The following is a 17,500-nucleotide window of genomic DNA, read 5'->3' on the forward strand; positions in this document are numbered from 1 at the left end:
AGCCAAGGATTCTCCGAAGAGACCTGGTACCAAAGGAATTAAGTCTCCGTCTCAGATCCTTGGTCAGAGTCCAAGTCTCGCACCCATAGAGCAAGACTGGAAGTACCAAGGACCTGAAGACTCGGACTTTCGTCCTCCCGCACAGGTACCGGCAGCGCCACACCCCATGATCCAGTGAATCCATGACGCCCCAGGCCCGACCCAGACGTCTATTGACCTCTGACTCGCAGCCAGCAGAGACATGAATATCACTGCCAAGGTAAGTGAATCTCTCCATGACCTCAACATCCTCACCACAAACAGACACAGACAGGACAGCAGCATCCAAGATGTCACCGAAAGCCTGGATCTTAGTTTTGACCCAAGAAACCCGTAATCCCAACGGCTCCGACTCCTCATTCAGCACCTCGAGGGCCCCCAAGAGGATGTCTAAAGTCTCCGCAAAGATGACTGCATCATCTGCAAAGTCAAGGTCCGAGATCTTGACATTCCCAAATGACGCACCGCAACTTGATCTCTCCGACATCCTCCCTAGAATCCAGTCCATACAAGTGCTGAAAAGTGTGGGGGCAAGTACACATCCCTGACGAACTCCAGTAACAACTGGAAATAAGTCAGAGATGGTACCACCACACTTCACAGCACTCTCAGTACCAGAGTAGAGTTCAGACATCAGATCGATCAGTTTTGGTGGCACCCCACGAAGACCAAGAATCCTCCAGAGGACATCCCGATTCACTGAATGGAACGCTTTACAGAGATCAACATAGGCTGCAAGCAGCCCCTGCTGAAACTCTCGTCTGCGTTCGGTGAGGACACGAAGTGCAAGGATACGGTCAATCGTTGACCTCTTTGGTGTAAAGCCTGACTGCTCTGGACGCTGGTGCTCAAGTAGATGGTGGCGAACCCTATCGAGAATTATCCGAGCAAAGACCTTGCCCGGCACTGAGAGCAGCGTCACCCCTCGGTAGTTGTTGCAGTCTTGGCGATCACCCTTCCCTTTCCAGAGAGGGACAACAAGGCCCCTCTTCCAGTCAGTTGGGATGATGCCTGTGTTCCAGGCAGAGCACAAAACTGCATGCAACGACACGAGTGCAGCATTTCCACCAGCCTTGAGAAGTTCGGCATGGATGCCACAGATCCCTGGAGCTTTGCCCCGTTTCAACTGGTTCACCGCAGCCCGTGTTTCCACAAGCGTAGGTGGACCACAGTTGATTTGAGGGTCAGCAACAGGGATTGTAACACCCTTGACGTCCAACTCGACAGTTGGGGGATCAGCTTGGTACAACCGCTCAAAGTAACCGGCCCAGCGGGCCTTCACTTCAGACTCCTCTGTCAAGAGCCTACCACTCTCTGCTCGAACTGCAGTGCTCCGAGGGATGGGCTTGGATGAACGTAATGCGCGAATTCCCCTGTAAGCGGGACGAGAATCACCTGTCCACAGGTGATGCTCTACCCCCTCACAGATTCCTCGCACATAGGCCTCCTTGTCCACCCTCAGTGCACGTACAGTTTTACGCCTCAGCTCCCTGAACAGCTCAGCTCTGCCATTCAGCCTGGCCCTGCGACTCTGGTCAATGGTATCCAGTGTCCCTTGAGAGACAAAATTCTTCTTTGCCCTGCGGTGAGCTCCAAGGCATCCACCGGCAACATCAAGGACGGTGGTCTTGAAGGCGCTCCACAACTCTTCAGGACCCCCAAAGCACCCAGACCCGCAAGTGTCCACTCAGCCTGTTCGCAAACTCCTCAGCTACTCTCTCATCCCTGAGCTTGGCAACATCCAGTCTCAGCTGGGATGGTACCATTCTCCAGGATTTAAGGTGCAGCTTTAGAGTTGCTACAACAAGCCTGTGGTCAGTATTGAGGAACTGAGCACTCCGGTAGACCCTGCAGTTCTGGATCATCCTCCAACGACCGTCAATGAGGACATGGTCAATCTCCTTTGCCACACCGCCAGTGTTGGAATACCAAGTCCAGCGATGAGCTTGTGGGCGCTGAAACCATGAACCAGCCACCCTAAGTCCATGACTTCTTGCAAAGTCAAGGAACTTAGTGCTATTCTGGTTCATAGTTCCTGACCCATGGGGACCAACACACACCTCATAACCGTCCCTATCAGTTCCAGTCGATGCATTGAAATCCCCCAAGACTAGAAGTGTATCTCGTCTGGGGCACTGATCAACCACAGACTCGAGCATGGCGTAGAATGCATCCTTCACGGTGAGATCACTCGCCTCAGTCGGAGCATAAACAGAGACCAGGGAAATGACACCTAAGGAGTGACGAATCCTTAATCTCATAATACGCTCGTTGACCGGTGTTACCTCAATTATCATTGGGGTCAGCTTATTGGACACAGCTACAGCAACTCCTTGGGTATGGTAACCATCAGAGCGACCAGACCAATAGTAGGTGTAACCACCCACCATTATCTCGCCGCAATCCGGTCTCCGAACCTCAGAGAGAGCTGCAATCCCGATGTCCAAACGCTTGAGCTCAGATGATAACAGAGACAGGTGATCATCCTCTCTTAGGGATAGGACATTCCAGGCACCCACCCGAAGGGACCGCCTCAGGTTAACCCAAGGAGACCGCCGTCTGGTGGACGACACCTCAGCACCACTCCGACACACTCTCCCGCAATCTGACCCAGGGATGTTACCCCGTGGTTTCCCTCCTATCAAAGATTGGGGGTCCCGAAGGCTTTGCCCCAATCCCGTCATCCGGTGAGCTGCCCTGCGAAGGGAAGCTGCACAGGAGGTACTCCCACGGAGTGGGTTTTCAGATTTTTTTGCGTTTTTGCGGAATGAAGGGTTTTACGGTGGCCGGAGTGCAAATCCTGCCACCAACCTCCTAATAAGAAGTAACCCAACTGCAGGAGGACGTCCGCAGACACAGTTGGGCACCAGATATGGATGGCCGTTGGCTCACAAGGAGCTCCTCCGCCCTTTGACAGGTTTTGTTTTTAATCCTGATGGGTGTCCATATCCAAACACCCTCCTCACCAGAAACCTGGTGGGGGAGACGGTTTAGTCGCCGACAACCCGACCATGGAACAGGTTAGTACAGGTTTACATGGTACCTGTAGCAGGTCACAGATCGAACCTGACCTGATGTGGGGGTGAGGTGTTTTTAATCATGTGGGGGTGATGTGTTTTTAATAATGTGGGGGTGAGGTGTTTTTATCCCCCGCCGCGTGGCGGAAGGGGGATATTATTGTCACCCAAGTCGTCCGGCTGTCCGTCCGTCCGTCCGGGCGTCAACATTTATAGCTGTGAGTGCAATAACTCATAAACTGTTCGCCATATCGATTTTAAATTTGGGTCATACATGTACCACCTGAAAAGGAAGAACGCTATTGATCTTTGGCGTGGCCGGATCCAAGATGGCCGACTGGGGTGGCCATCTTGAAAAAAGTTTTTTTGCCATATTGATTTGAAATTTGAGTCACACATGTACCACCTGAAAAGGAAGAACCCTATTGATTTTGGGCGTGGCCGGATCCAAGATGGCAGACTGGGGCGGCCTTCTTGAAAAAAATGTTTTTTGTAAGAAATGAAAACCGCTTATCTGATTTCAATTATTTTTGGTTACTACGTTCCTCACCCCTGGGGAAATTTTTCGAGATGATGACCAAATGGTGTCTTGTTTCCAATTCACCTCCCTCATTATCTGGAATATATATGACCTTTTTCATTCAATGGTGTGGGATTCCCCATCTCTGATGGTATATTTCATAATGTGGGGTGGGGTGAGGTGTTTTTAATCATGTGGGAGTGAGGTATATTTAATAATGTGGCAGTGAGGTGTTTTTAATAATGTGGCAGTGAGGAGGTTTTTAATCATGTATCAGTGAGGTGTTTTTAATACCATGGCAGTGATGTGTTTTTAATCATGTATGAGTGAGGTGTTTTTAATCATATGGGAGTGAGGTGTTTTTAATAACACAGCAGTGAGGTGTTTTTAATCATGTTGAAGTGAGGTGTTTTTCATCGTGTATCAGTGAGATGTTTTTCTCTGCCTGATTATATATATATATATATATATATATATATATATATATATATATATATATATATATATATATATATATATATATATATATATATATATATATATATATATATATAAAGTTACAGCTGTGGAAATTCGCAAAATGAGGAAGTGAGGTGTGTTTTTGATACCATGTCAGTGAGGTGTTTTTAATAATGTGGCAGTGAGATGTTTTTATATGCCCGATATATATATATATATATATATATATATATTTTTTTTTTTTTTTTAAATAATGTGGCAGTGAGGTGTTTTTAATAATGTTGCTGGGAGGTGTTTTTAATAATGTGGAATTGAGGTGTTTTTAATAATGTGGAATTGAGGTGTTTTTAATCATGTGGAAGTGAGGTGTTTTTAATAATGTGGGGGTGATGTGTTTTTAATCATGTGGAATTGAGGTGTTTTTCATAATGTGGGGGTGATGTGTTTTTAATCATGTGGAATTGAGGTGTTTTTAATAATGTGGCAGTGAGGTGTTTTTAATAATGTTGCTGGGAGGTGTTTTTATTAATGTGGAATTGAGGTGTTTTTAATCATGTGGAAGTGATGTGTTTTTAATAATGTGGGGGTGATGTGTTTTTAATCATGTGGAATTGAGGTGTTTTTCATAATGTGGGGGTGATGTGTTTTTAATCATGTGGAATTGAGGTGTTTTTAATCATGTGGAATTGAGGTGTTTTTAATAATGTTGCTGGGAGGTGTTTTTAATAATGTGTGGGTGATGTGTTTTTAATCATGTGGAATTGAGGTGTTTTTCATAATGTGGGGGTGATGTGTTTTTAATCATGTGGAATTGAGGTGTTTTTAATCATGTGGAATTGAGGTGTTTTTAATAATGTTGCTGGGAGGTGTTTTTAATAATGTTGCTGGGAGGTGTTTTTTAATTATGAGGCAGTGAGGTGTGTTTTTGATACCATGTCAGTGAGGTGTTTTTAATCATGTTGCTGAGAGGTGTTTTTAATAATGTGGGGGTGATGTGTTTTTAATAATGTGGAATTGAGGTGTTTTTAATAATGTTGCTGGGAGGTGTTTTTATTCGCCCGATATATATATTTTAATAATGTGGGGGTGAGGTGTTTCTTAATAATGTTGCTGGTATGGCATGTTTTGAACGATTTTGATTATATTGTTCATATAGCTTTCTGAAAGCCACCAGTATTTGAGATTTATCACAATTTGAATTTATCACATACCTGTTGGAGATATTTAGATGCGACCAGGATTTTATAGGCTACTCAGACAAAATCCTAAACCTCGGTTTCTGTGTGTGGAAAAGAGGCCAGTGCACGTGACGTTGGTGTACTGGACCCTTGAGTATCTCCTAAAATTTTTGAGATGTCAACTTTTCCTCTTCACTGTTGATTTTTCAATCCTTTGGATATCCAAGAGTTTGAATGCCAATGTTCCCAAATAATTAGATAATTATAATCGTACTCATGATAAAACTGGGTAAACCAACTCTTCCACCTTTACCCCCCCCCATTCGTGATCAGCCAAAAATTCAGAAACATTCTGAGGCATTACAATTGGTAGCGGACAGCAAGTTGACAATGTGAAACACAGACACACACGATGGATGGTTCTCCTCATACCATCAGTTGCATATGGTTGCCAAGCCTGGATAGGTTGCCACTCCGACGCAGAATACTCGAATGTCTCACTTTACCCAGCAAGCTGGTACTCATTTTGCCGTCCTCGGAAGGATGCTGGCTGAGTCAACCCACCTGGCCACTGTGACTTCGGCGCAACTGGGGCTTGATTCATTTGTACTTGAAAGCTCACCAAAGATAGTTTTATATAATGATTTGGCACAAAGTTGATGGCATGGCATGTTTTTTGTCTGATCATAAATGTTGTATTTCTGACCATGAGCTGTGATTTGGGAATCTCACTTTCCCCTTTCAAATCATTCTATTTCTTTTCATAACAAAATAACTTACTTGTTCAGTCGTTTCTGTGTACCATGGGTGCCCATAGTTTGTAAAGGAGTCAAAGAGTTGAGTGCTGTTGGTATTTGAGTTTTCGAACCATTTTGCTCATTGCTCGATTGTTGTGTGGACTCCTGTATGGCAACGGGTAGGACAGGGATTGGTTGTTGCTGCCTTGTGGGAGGACCTGAAGTTTGTGGCATTGTCCCAGAATCTTGGAGATGAAATGGCTGCAGGCCAGGGCTCTGCTATGAAAACAATTAAAGTACATTCATGCAGTGAAAATCTTGACATGGTTGAGCCCCATCAGAAAATCATTTGGTATTTATCACAATTTGAAGACTCTCAAATACTGGTACAAATACTCAAATACTGGTAGACTCAAATTAAGCAAAGGCTTTTCATGAGAAGATTTTGCCAAACTTTCAAATAACCCAGCACAGCATCTGACATGAGGATATTCCAAACCTATCTAGTCTAAAATGAACATGATTCATCTTTCGCACAGGCCCTATGCCAGACAGTAATCCCTCGCATGTATCCTTAAATTACATGTTCAAAGTCCAGTAAAGTACAAAAATGCAAATGGTGCTAAGGCTTTCGATGACAACTTTTGTGTCTTGTGTATGTGTGTAAGAAGTCAGCAGAGCTCATTTTGTTTTCCCTTTTTGTTGAATATGGAATTATGTTTGCATCATTTAAAAAAAAATTAGATATATGGTTGAGACGTATGGCTGAGCTGGAGCAGAATGAAATGGAAAGAGGGAAACGCCAACAGCAGGGTGAAGGTGAGAGTGAGATCAAGGGAAGGGGAAAGAAGGACATGGGGGTGAACAAACAGAATGAAACACAGCAAGAAGAGGAAGAGGAAAGTGGAGATGAAACAGTAAAGGAACAAATCAACTGACAAGTAATAAACACAGAGGTGAGGGAGAGGGGATAAGTATGGATGGGGATGAAGAGCTGTCTTGAAGCCCTGGAGCGAAGAATGGGACTGAACAGAGTGGGGAAGTTGGTTCCACAGGTGAGAGAAAAGGGGAACAAATAAGTGGAGGTGAGCAGTGAGGCTGGATTTTGAAAGCTTAACATGAAGAGGATTACTGGTAGACCATGTGTTCACTGCAATTGATTAACAATACATAGAATGCATAGCCAGTACATATACACCATTACCTGTGCACGTTGGTGCAATGCCTGGCCAATTTGATGCTGGATATCTTGCAGCTCATTGTGCTGTTGCTGAATGTCCTTTTGTAGAGATCTTGTGCGTTGCTCTAGCTGTGATCGCAGCCATTGCACCGCCCCCATCTGCAACTGTATATACATACCACCAAGAGTTGAAGTCGTACATGTGTCGTTGGGAACTAAAAATGAATTGTTGGGATGAGGGAATCATGGAAGATGGCATTCTGACATGCAAGGGACATGTGGAAGCATCACAGGCCATTGTAGAAAGTGAGTTCCACAACATGAACATCACCTGTGCTGGAGGCTGAGACGGATCAGGATTCTTACTTTCTCTGCGGGTTGGTTGGCATTTTTGAAAAGCAGTCGATTCATTCGGGGACCAATAAATGGAACTCTCTGCAGAAACAAAAATCCTCTGATGTGTAAACGTGCAAAGAACGTTGTTTTCTTCAAAATATTGAGCCTTTTGGAGTAATATCGCAAGGTATATGCCATGTCGTCGGTCATGTGTGCATTGTTATTAATGGTAAAGTAGAATCTTTCACCAATAATTTGAATGCTGTAAGATCAAGTTTACATCTTCCAGATTAAATAAACAAACACCAACCTTGTTTTGGATTTCATTCGTTGTTTGCTCACTAAAAGCGATTTCCCTTTAATATATGGTTATTTGCAGTTTTAAAGCAGGCTCTGGGTTTGGTCTGTGTTGGTCTTGTCAACATTGTTTCGTCTTGCCGATGAGGACATGATGTTTGATGGGTTATCCAAAACAATATCAGGTCCCTTCAATCTCGACTATGTCATCTGAAAACATCTTGGGCCCATAATCAGCTCATAAATGTATGTGAATGATTAAAAACTATATATATGTGTGTATATATATATATATATATATATATATATATATATATATATATATATATATATATATATAATTGTGGGCCAGGGTTCGGCAGCGATAAACGACCAATAGGTGGAGCAGTAGTCGTCTCCCACCAAACACCCGGAATTTAGGTCGTGACTCTCGGATAAGTCAGACTTCACGGGTCCCTTAGCGGACCGTGGTTGCGAATATTTTGAGGGCGTGTCGTCGGGTTAATTGCCGAATTTCAATATATCTAAATACCCATGTCGTCCAACAACTGGGGAAAACCACACCCTCGACGGACCTTGGGTGGAACGGACCGTTACCGAGCCCGATCTGGGTGTAAACCGAGCTGGGGTTACCAAGATCAGTCGGTCCAAATGAACAATTTACTGGCCCGAACGGCTTTACTATTTCTCAATACGCACCTTGCGAGGCCAATGAAGTAAAACACGAACAACAAACTGGAACATTTAACAGGGGTTTTATTTTACATTCATCGGGAGGGAGACACAGAACAGAGTTATCACGCATAAGAAATGTAATTCACAATGTGCAAGGCACTTAATTCTACTTATCAAACTCCACACACACACACACACACACACACACACACACACACACACACACACACACACACACACACACACACACAACAGAACGAGACCCCATCTGGTCTTTATTTCGGCCTTTCAGCTCTGAGGGAAGGCGAGCTGAGGGCAGGGGCCTATTCGGTTACCTCCCCGCCTCGTGCAGTTTCACCGGACCTGAACTTGTGGAGCTCGGAGTCCGTGACGGGAACGGGGATCCCAGCTCGAGCACTCCAACACAAACCACCACGGTGGGACTGGAACCCACGACCCAGACCAAGCCGCACTCGCCTCCAAGACCGCAGACTGCAATCGCCACGATCCTGCAGAACGCACTCTTGTCTGCCCAACACTGGTCCAGACAACCACTCTACCCTTCTGAGGTGGGAGGGGTCTCTTCTCCTCCCACTCGCCTCCTGATTGGACGAGGGGTTGTCGGACGACTTGTGGTCAACTCCCGATTGGCTGGGGCGTGCGTGTTATGCTCACCCTCCGCTCATTGGCTGGAGGAAATGGTCCATGCCCTTCCTTGGGACAGAGCTTCGATCTGAGGTGATGGAGGCTGTGCCCACGCCTTCAGCCAAAAACACGTGGGCAATGGCGACCAGTCGAGTGTGGGACGGTGGTGGTGTTGTCGTGGATGTAGTAGTAGTTGTTGGTGTCGTCGTTGTAAAAAACTAACTAAACATACACATACACATATACATACAAACATAGATACATAAACATATACATGCACATATTCACACACAAACATACACATATACATACACACATACACACATATATATATATATATATATGTATATATATATATATACACGCACATATACATAGACATACACATACACACAGAAAAACGTATACATATACACACACATACACATACATGTACACACATATACACACATGCATATACACACACATACATACACCTACACACAAACATAGACACATACATATACACATACACACACAAACATATACATATACATACACATACACACTCATCCATACATACACATACATACACACAAACATACACATACATACATACCCATACACACAAACATATACATACACAGACACAAAAATATATATATATATACATATACACACACACAGACATAAACAGACACATACACACATACATATTCATACAAATACACACATATATACACATGCATACACATAATCACTCATCCATACACACACATACATACACACACATGTACACATACATATATATACACACACACACACACATACATATACGTACACATACACACATACATATACGTACACATACACACACACAAACATATACACACACACACACACACACACACACACACACACACACACACACACACACACACACACACACACACACACACACACACACATATATATATATATATATATATATATATATATATATATATATATATATATATATATATATATACATACACAAATATATACATACACATACACACATACACATACACACATACACATACACACATACACATACACACATACACACATACACATATACATATATATATATATATATATATATATATATATATATATATATATATATATATATATATACACATACATACATACATATACACACACATACACACATACACACATACATACATATATATATATATATATATATATATATATATATATATATATATATACATACATGCATACACATATATACGCCTACTTCCACATACACATATATATATACACACACATACATACAATGTATATGTATGTGTGTGTATGTATATGGATGTGTACATATATATATATATATATATATATATATATATATATATATATATATATATATATATATATATATATATTGTTGTGGTTACCAAATTCGCAAACCACCATTCAGGTCCCTTAGGTGAGGTATCTCGGTAAGTATATGTGTAGTTAGGCCCAAACCCGTTGTCTAGTGGGAATACATGTCATTCATGCGTGCTGCGACTCTTCAGGATAGCCGTTTTTCTTTTACTATCTTTATTTTGGACCAACCGCCATTGTTACCACCACCAACCACAACATCAACCACCCACCGCGGCGCCGCTTCACGTCACACCTCGCAACCGTCGCATCGCCACCGTTCTTGCGCCGCTTGTGGGTACCGGTGTTGGACTCGTGCAGGGCGCGCGCCGAACAGCGTGTACAAAACCACGGATTTTCCGCTCCAAAAACGGATCAAAAACGACACACGCCCACTTTTGTTCCGTTCAATCGGTGAGCGAGGGGCGATTTGGCCCCGCCTCCAGGGCGTTGGAGGGCAGTCGCTATATGCAAATTCATGGATCAAAATGCATTCATGCCCACTTTTTCTCGGGCCAATGGGGAGCGAGGTGAAAGGTCGAAGGCAGGGGGTCAAAGATGAGAGAGCGAAGCCACGGGGCTTATATAAGCGACCGCGTTCGTCAAGTCGGTTGAGTTAAGACTTCGCAGCCGGTGGAGTTGGGAAGAAGAAGCAAGAAGGAGTTGGTCGTCGTCGTCGTCATGTGCGTTGGAGTCGGAGCGAAGAGGACGGAGCTGTGGAGAGGCGGCGAGGGCAGACGAGGGGGTGCTCGCGTCGTGCCGGGAGCTGCACACCAGGGAGGCCGACGGCGCGACCTGGTCGAGGTGGAGACGCTCGTCGCGGGACTCGAGGCAGAGTAGAAATCCTCCTTTTCCCCGAGCATCAGCAACCCCCTCCTGTTTCCCCCCGCGCTGAGATAGTGCGACCAAGGGGGCCCCCTTCCCACCCCCTACCAGACACTGCCCGCGAGGCCCGCGGAGTTGAGGCACCATCGCCGCTCCGCGTCATCACCAGACGGGTAGGCCCGACCCGGTCTCGGCCTCAGGCCCGCCTCATCCTTGAGGGTGTTCTTTTTCTTGGTTTTGGGTATGTGTTGTCGGCGCCGTCTGTGAAGTAAAATTGTATAAGTGTTGCCGTGTGCTCGTGTAATCGGTATTAGATCTGCATTGTCGCATTTGCTTTTTGTGTAAAATTGCATTGTGTTTCTTTTCCTTTTCTATGTGCTTTTGGTGGAATTGAATATGTGTGCTTTCCGTTCATCGCGAATAAATGTGCTTTGTGTTGAATTGTTTCCCGCTTCGCTTCGTCATTTCTTTCATTGAATCCTCATCTTGCTTCACGTAAAGGGTTGGTAGTGGGCTGAATACGCCCGATAATTAATCGAACCGTCGAGGCCGACGATAACACCGCTCGGTTATCCCGATAGTATGGAACGGGTCGCTTAAGTGGCCCGTGTCCGAAGTCGACCTGCGGCGAGGTGCGATCGCCCGGTCTACCCTCCGTGTGGGTACTTAGGTAGGTCGAATTTGGCGAGCAACCCTATCCCACGCGGGGGCTGATTGGCTCGATCGCGGTGAGACCGAAAGGTCCACCCGTGACTGGTTCCCGGCGTTAGTCCGAGAGGGTCACGACTGGATTGTCCGTCCGGTGGGCGACGTGCCGCGATTCGAGTTACGTGGCCGTCAGCACGCCGGCGGGCGCGAATCCGTAACACTGGTGTCAGGTCGTGCGATACAAATCCATCGCCCTCCTCGCAGCACTGGTATCGGAGAACAGGAAAACGGGCTCTCCTGTCTCCAGCTAAATTCACGGGAATCGGTCCAGGGGTGAGAGAAGCGACCTCCGATTCCCTCCAAATTACGAGCGATTCAAATTAACCCTTCACGAGAAGCAAGATGGCATCTCAAGGCGAGCGGGTGCCGGGTGGATTAGGTATGTGTAATAGTAATGTAGAATCCATGGCTCAGGACGAGATCACCGTGCAAGAGAAACCCGTACCAGAAGGTTGGTAAAGGCATCGATGCCGTTCATCTGGTCGGTTTTTTTATTATAACTTCACCACTAAATGTAGTCAGTGGGAGTGGCCAGGGCAGGTGACAATGCGGCAGATTATGGAACTCGCGCAGAACATAAATGACAAACTGGATTACTGGAATGCCGGAATAGAAAAAATGAACGAAAAGTTGGATGCGAATACACAGCAAATGAGGGAAGAAACGAAAAAGCTGCGGGGTGAGACGCAGAACATGGGCCGATGCCTGCAGGCGGGCATGAAGGCCGTGACCAGGGAGCTGGGAATGGCGACTCCACGTGTGGGAGCAAACGAGCTGGAAGGGGGTGCAACGGCTGACAGGCCCGCGGTGGAGGCGGGTAAGGAAAAAGTAATTCGAGAGACAAGAGACGAGGTGAAAGTAATTGCGAGGGAGAGAAAAGAACAATTAATACGGAGAGCAAGGATGAGGTACGCGGAGATCGTGAAAGAGCAAGGAGTGAAAAACAGGGAAGGACGGGAGCGACTGAAGGAGAAAGCAAGGTTGACCTACATAAAGATAAGGGAAAGACGCCAGAAAGAAGCAGAGACCAATAGACAAGAGGAGACGACAGAAAGAATAAAATGTATAGAGACACGGGAGATAGAGGGTGAATTGGACAAGGTTAGTGACGCACACACACACACAGAGGTAGTGGAGGACCATGAGGGGGAGCTGGCTGACTGGGTGGAGGCCCAGTGCGAGCAGCTGGATGGCCTCCTCCAGGAACGAGGGGAGGGAGTATGCCCCCTTGAGGCGAGTCACGACCAGGTGAGTTCGGTCGTGCTTTGCGAGGTTGAGGGGAGGAGTGCTGCGAACGGGTGCACGGAGAGCTTGGGGGGTATAGAGGCCCCGGAGACCCTTGTGGGGACACGAATCCCCAGTGTGGTTGTCCCTGTGTGTGTGGTGCAAGGCGTGAGTGCGTCCCCGTGTGTGGAAGCGACCCCGTGTGTGAGTGGTGTGGTGGCGATGGTGCCAGAGTACGTGCTTCCCAGCACGCCGTGTGTGGATGAGGCACCGTGTGTGGAAGAGGCCGTGTGTGTGGATGAAACGGCCAGTATGAGTGAGGCACCGCGGGTGAGTGCCCCCGCGTGTGTGTGAGGCACGGAGTGTGGATGAGGCACCGCGGGTGAGTGCCCCCGCGTGTGTAAGTAGTATGGTTTGTGTGAGTAGTGAGGCACGAGTGAGTGAACGGCCGTATGCAAGGGAGACCGTGTGTGTGAGAGAGCGGTATGTGAGGGAGATGTCGGTTGGCATGCGGGAGCACGCAGCCGCGTCTCCCGGTGTGAATGTAATGGAATGAAGTGTGAGCGTCGTAACACGCAGGTGTGCGTGGGTTGAATGGCGACGACGACGACAGAGGAAAGAAAGCCGAGTAGCGGCTGTAGTTGTTTCGGGGACCGTGCCGGGTTCACCCAGCAGTGAGCACGAGGTTCGTGCTGTGCAACGCACGAGACCGCCACGTGCTCACTTGCGAGAGTGAAGTCCCGGTCCGGAAACGCACGCGGTGGATTTGCCGATCCCGCGGACGGACAAAGTTTAGGCAGGATTATGGATTTGGACCGGACGGGTTCTCCACGCGATCGTGTGTGTTAAGCTCCAACGGGCAAAGCACATGTGTTCGCGTGGGGAACCCCTCGAGACGTGGGGCTTGTGTTTTTTTTATGCGCACGGTGACGCTATGGCTGCACGTGGGGTTGGAATCCGACAGGAGGGGTATCTCTGCCGGATGGTACCGTCCAAGGAGGGACGAGGAACACGTGTAGCTGCATGACGTCACGGGCAGGTGCAAAGTGCGCGAGTTGCCGCGCTGGCGCTGCGCATGGAAAGAAAAAAAGAAAAAAAAAAGAACAAGCCTCACTTTCGGGTGCACAGGATTCCTGGGCAAGGGGTGGAAGACCCCCTTGAACCCTGGGCACAGGATGGAAACTAGTTAGGGGGAAGGGTTAGCTAAGTTAGACCGACTCCATGGGGCAGGGGTAAATCCTCATGGGTCCGTGGAATGGATTAGTTAGAGGGATTGTAGCGAGATTTCGGTTGGGGAATTGATTAATGGGATTATTTGGAGACAGTGACAGACTTATGAATGTGTAGAGGGGACGTAGCTTAGCTACGTAGTGTTAAAAGGAACGTGCTGTAGTTTAAGGGACGACGTGGGAGCACGAGTTAGTTAGGGGATGTAGTTAGAAGGATGGCAGAGTTCAGCGGTGTGTGTGTTGAAGAGTTGGAGAGTTGTGAGGTGAGTACATGGTGAGTGAGTGAGGCCAGCGGGTCTGTGTGTATGGAGCGAATGGGGAATGCATGGTGCGATGAGTGATTGGGGGGAGGAGTGACTCCCGCCCAAGGGACCCCGGGGTCAGAGTAAAGTGAGTTAGCTGGGTTAGTTAAATTGAAAAATGGAGGTCGTTTTGCTGTTGGTGGGAAAGTAGGCTCGAGACCCATTTGGAGGGGTGCAGGAGCCCTGTTGACGGGCTTGGGAGCGTGGCTGCGAAAGGTGAGTATCGCTGAGTGGGTACCCCGGGCACCAGGCTAGTCGGCCGTGGTAGGCCAAGGGCCCATGGGGGGCCGGGATAGAGTAGTGGGCACGGGTGCGCCTGCTTGGTGCGGGGGCCCGGGGCGCCATTAGCCGCGTGGGCAGTGTTGTGGGCAAGGGTGACCCTCGGAAAGGGGCCTGGGAAGCCAGCCTGCCACGTGTGCGTTTCAGGGGAGGTGCCATGGGGGGCACTCCCCGGTGTTAGGGAGCTGGTAGGCTCGGAGGCAGTGTAGTGCCCGGGGGTGCCATAGCGGGAGATTCGGCAGAGGGTCGTGCCTGCCAAAGGGAGCCACGTGTCCCAGCCAGGAGACCGTGTGAGGGCACGGAGAGAAAATTGGGGGGGCGAGGCCCGAAATTGTGAGGACACCAACACAGGCGACGGGAATCTGGGTTGTTAGAACCAATAGTTTAAGCGAGAGGCGCTTGTTGAAAGCCCCGGGGTAGTTTAACAGTTAAATGGTTCGGGTAGATTAGGAGATGTACCCCTCCGCACCATCCATCCCCTCGCTGTCGTTGTGGGCCGCTGGACCCACTTGGTGTTAAGATCGCCGAACTCTGGGGAGGCCATTCTGAGGCTTCGTTGGGCCTCGACAAAGGACGCTAGCTCTCCCTTATTCCCCTCCGGGAAGGGAACGTAGGGGTTGGGAGTAGGCTAGGTGACAGGATAGGTTAGCCGAACAAGGACGATAAAGGGGGTTAGGGGACGATTTATAGTGGGGGAGTAAAAATAAAAACAAAAAAAAAAATTAAGTTGGGGCTAAATTGGGGTTTGACAAATTAAGGGAGTGGGTATGTACAGTGACAGGCAAAGGCGATAGGTTGGGAGGGAGACAGGTAGGTAGGTCCGAGCCCGCCTTCCAAGTGGCCAGCACCACCGCACTCCCTCCACCAACTTCCACTGACGGCAAAAGCTGGCCAGCTTCATCTGCTGGCTGTGTGCTGCAAGGCCTGTGCCGGCCGGATCGTCTGCGGCTGTTTTTCTGCAAGGCCTGTGCCGGCCAGTTCATCTGCCGGCTGTGTTTGCCTGCAGCGGCCTTCTTCTGCGGGCTGTGTTTGCCTGCTGCCTTTGCCATGCCATGCCCACTGCCCATGTTCACCAGCCCCGTTCAATTTTTGCTTTACCCCCCCCCCCCCCTGTTCATTTCCATGTGCGCCAGGATCCGCAAGGCAACAGTTTGCAAGCTGCAAGAACTGCCCCGTTGGCAGCTACAACACGGGCCTGCATTGGCGGCCCGTGCACCGTGTTTGCGTCCATCCATTCGTTGTGTTCATTGCGTGTGCCACTTGAGCTGGCACGGAGACTGCGTTTGTGCAGCCCATGCACCGTTGTGGTTCACTGCGTTCAGTTCAAAAGGGAAGGCCTTGGACTGCGTGTGAGCAGCCAGCCACGTTCCCTGTCACCTGCATTGTTTTGAGCCAGAGAATGCATGCGAGCAGCCTGGCTCCCTGCTAACTGCTTTTCTTTTGCAGAGTTCAGTGATCCTGGGCCATGGTTTAGTGTAAAATTTGTAAGTTAAGGTTAAGATGTACTGTAAATATGAGTGCGCCCCCGGCATGTCTGTCCTAGCGCCGGCAATTTTATTTAAGTCGTCCGTGTGAGTGAGTTTGTTTAGGTAGTTACGCAGCCCTCAGGTTATTTATTTTGGGGACACGAATACCATGAATGTCGCACTCAGGGATCCGTAGGTAAAATGTACTAGGGGGAAACTACACATGATGGCACACGAGAATTTGACGACTCGGGACGAGTCTGCAAAAACGGGAGGGGGTAGTGTTGTGGTTACCAAATTCGCAAACCACCATTCAGGTCCCTTAGGTGAGGTATCTCGGTAAGTATATGTGTAGTTAGGCCCAAACCCGTTGTCTAGTGGGAATACATGTCATTCATGCGTGCTGCGACTCTTCAGGATAGCCGTTTTTCTTTTACTATCTTTATTTTGGACCAACCGCCATTGCTACCACCACCAACCACAACATCAACCACCCACCGCGGCGCCGCTTCACGTCACACCTCGCAACCGTCGCATCGCCACCGTTCTTGCGCCGCTTGTGGGTACTGGTGTTGGACTCGTGCAGGGCGCGCGCCGAACAGCGTGTACAAAACCACGGATTTTCCGCTCCGAAAACGGATCAAAAACGACACACGCCCACTTTTGTTCCGTCCAATCGGTGAGCGAGGGGCGATTTGGCCCCGCCTCCAGGGCGTTGGAGGGCGGTCGCTATATGCAAATTCATGGATCAAAATGCATTCACGCCCACTTTTTCTCGGGCCAATGGGGAGCGAGGTGAAAGGTCGAAGGCAGGGGGTCAAAGATGAGAGAGCGAAGCCACGGGGCTTATATAAGCGACCGCGTTCGTCAAGTCGGTTGAGTTAAGACTTCGCAGCCGGTGGAGTTGGGAAGAAGAAGCAAGAAGGAGTTGGTCGTCGTCGTCGTCGTGTGCGTTGGAGTCGGAGCGA

General features: G+C 48.0%; 2 protein-coding genes across 9 annotated transcripts in view; one reads left to right on the forward strand and one right to left on the reverse strand.

The window, feature by feature from the left end:
- TMEM165 (transmembrane protein 165) overlaps positions 1–17,500 on the forward strand; it is a 96,316-nt gene that overhangs the window by 56,930 nt on the left and 21,886 nt on the right. The gene's annotated exons all lie outside the window — the stretch shown is intronic.
- The window catches only part of LOC147008552 (circadian locomoter output cycles protein kaput-like), a 126,422-nt gene that overhangs the window by 13,750 nt on the left and 95,172 nt on the right, over positions 1–17,500 (reverse strand). For 6 of the 7 annotated variants that reach the window (XM_085863972.1, XM_085863971.1, XM_085863969.1 and 3 more), the window contains 3 exons: positions 7,462–7,565; positions 7,155–7,295; positions 5,994–6,229 (listed from right to left, as the gene is read on the reverse strand). In XM_085863972.1, coding sequence (XP_085720098.1) covers positions 5,994–6,229; positions 7,155–7,295; positions 7,462–7,565 — 481 coding nt within the window. The remainder of the gene's footprint in view (positions 1–5,993; positions 6,230–7,154; positions 7,296–7,461; positions 7,566–17,500) is intronic. The other variant, XM_085863973.1, reaches the window with a different exon arrangement.

The sequence above is a fragment of the Eptatretus burgeri genome, chromosome 18 (genome assembly GCF_056783735.1).
Source record: "Eptatretus burgeri isolate ZD-2024b chromosome 18, Ebu_testis_v1, whole genome shotgun sequence".
Lineage (NCBI taxonomy): Eukaryota > Metazoa > Chordata > Myxini > Myxiniformes > Myxinidae > Eptatretus > Eptatretus burgeri.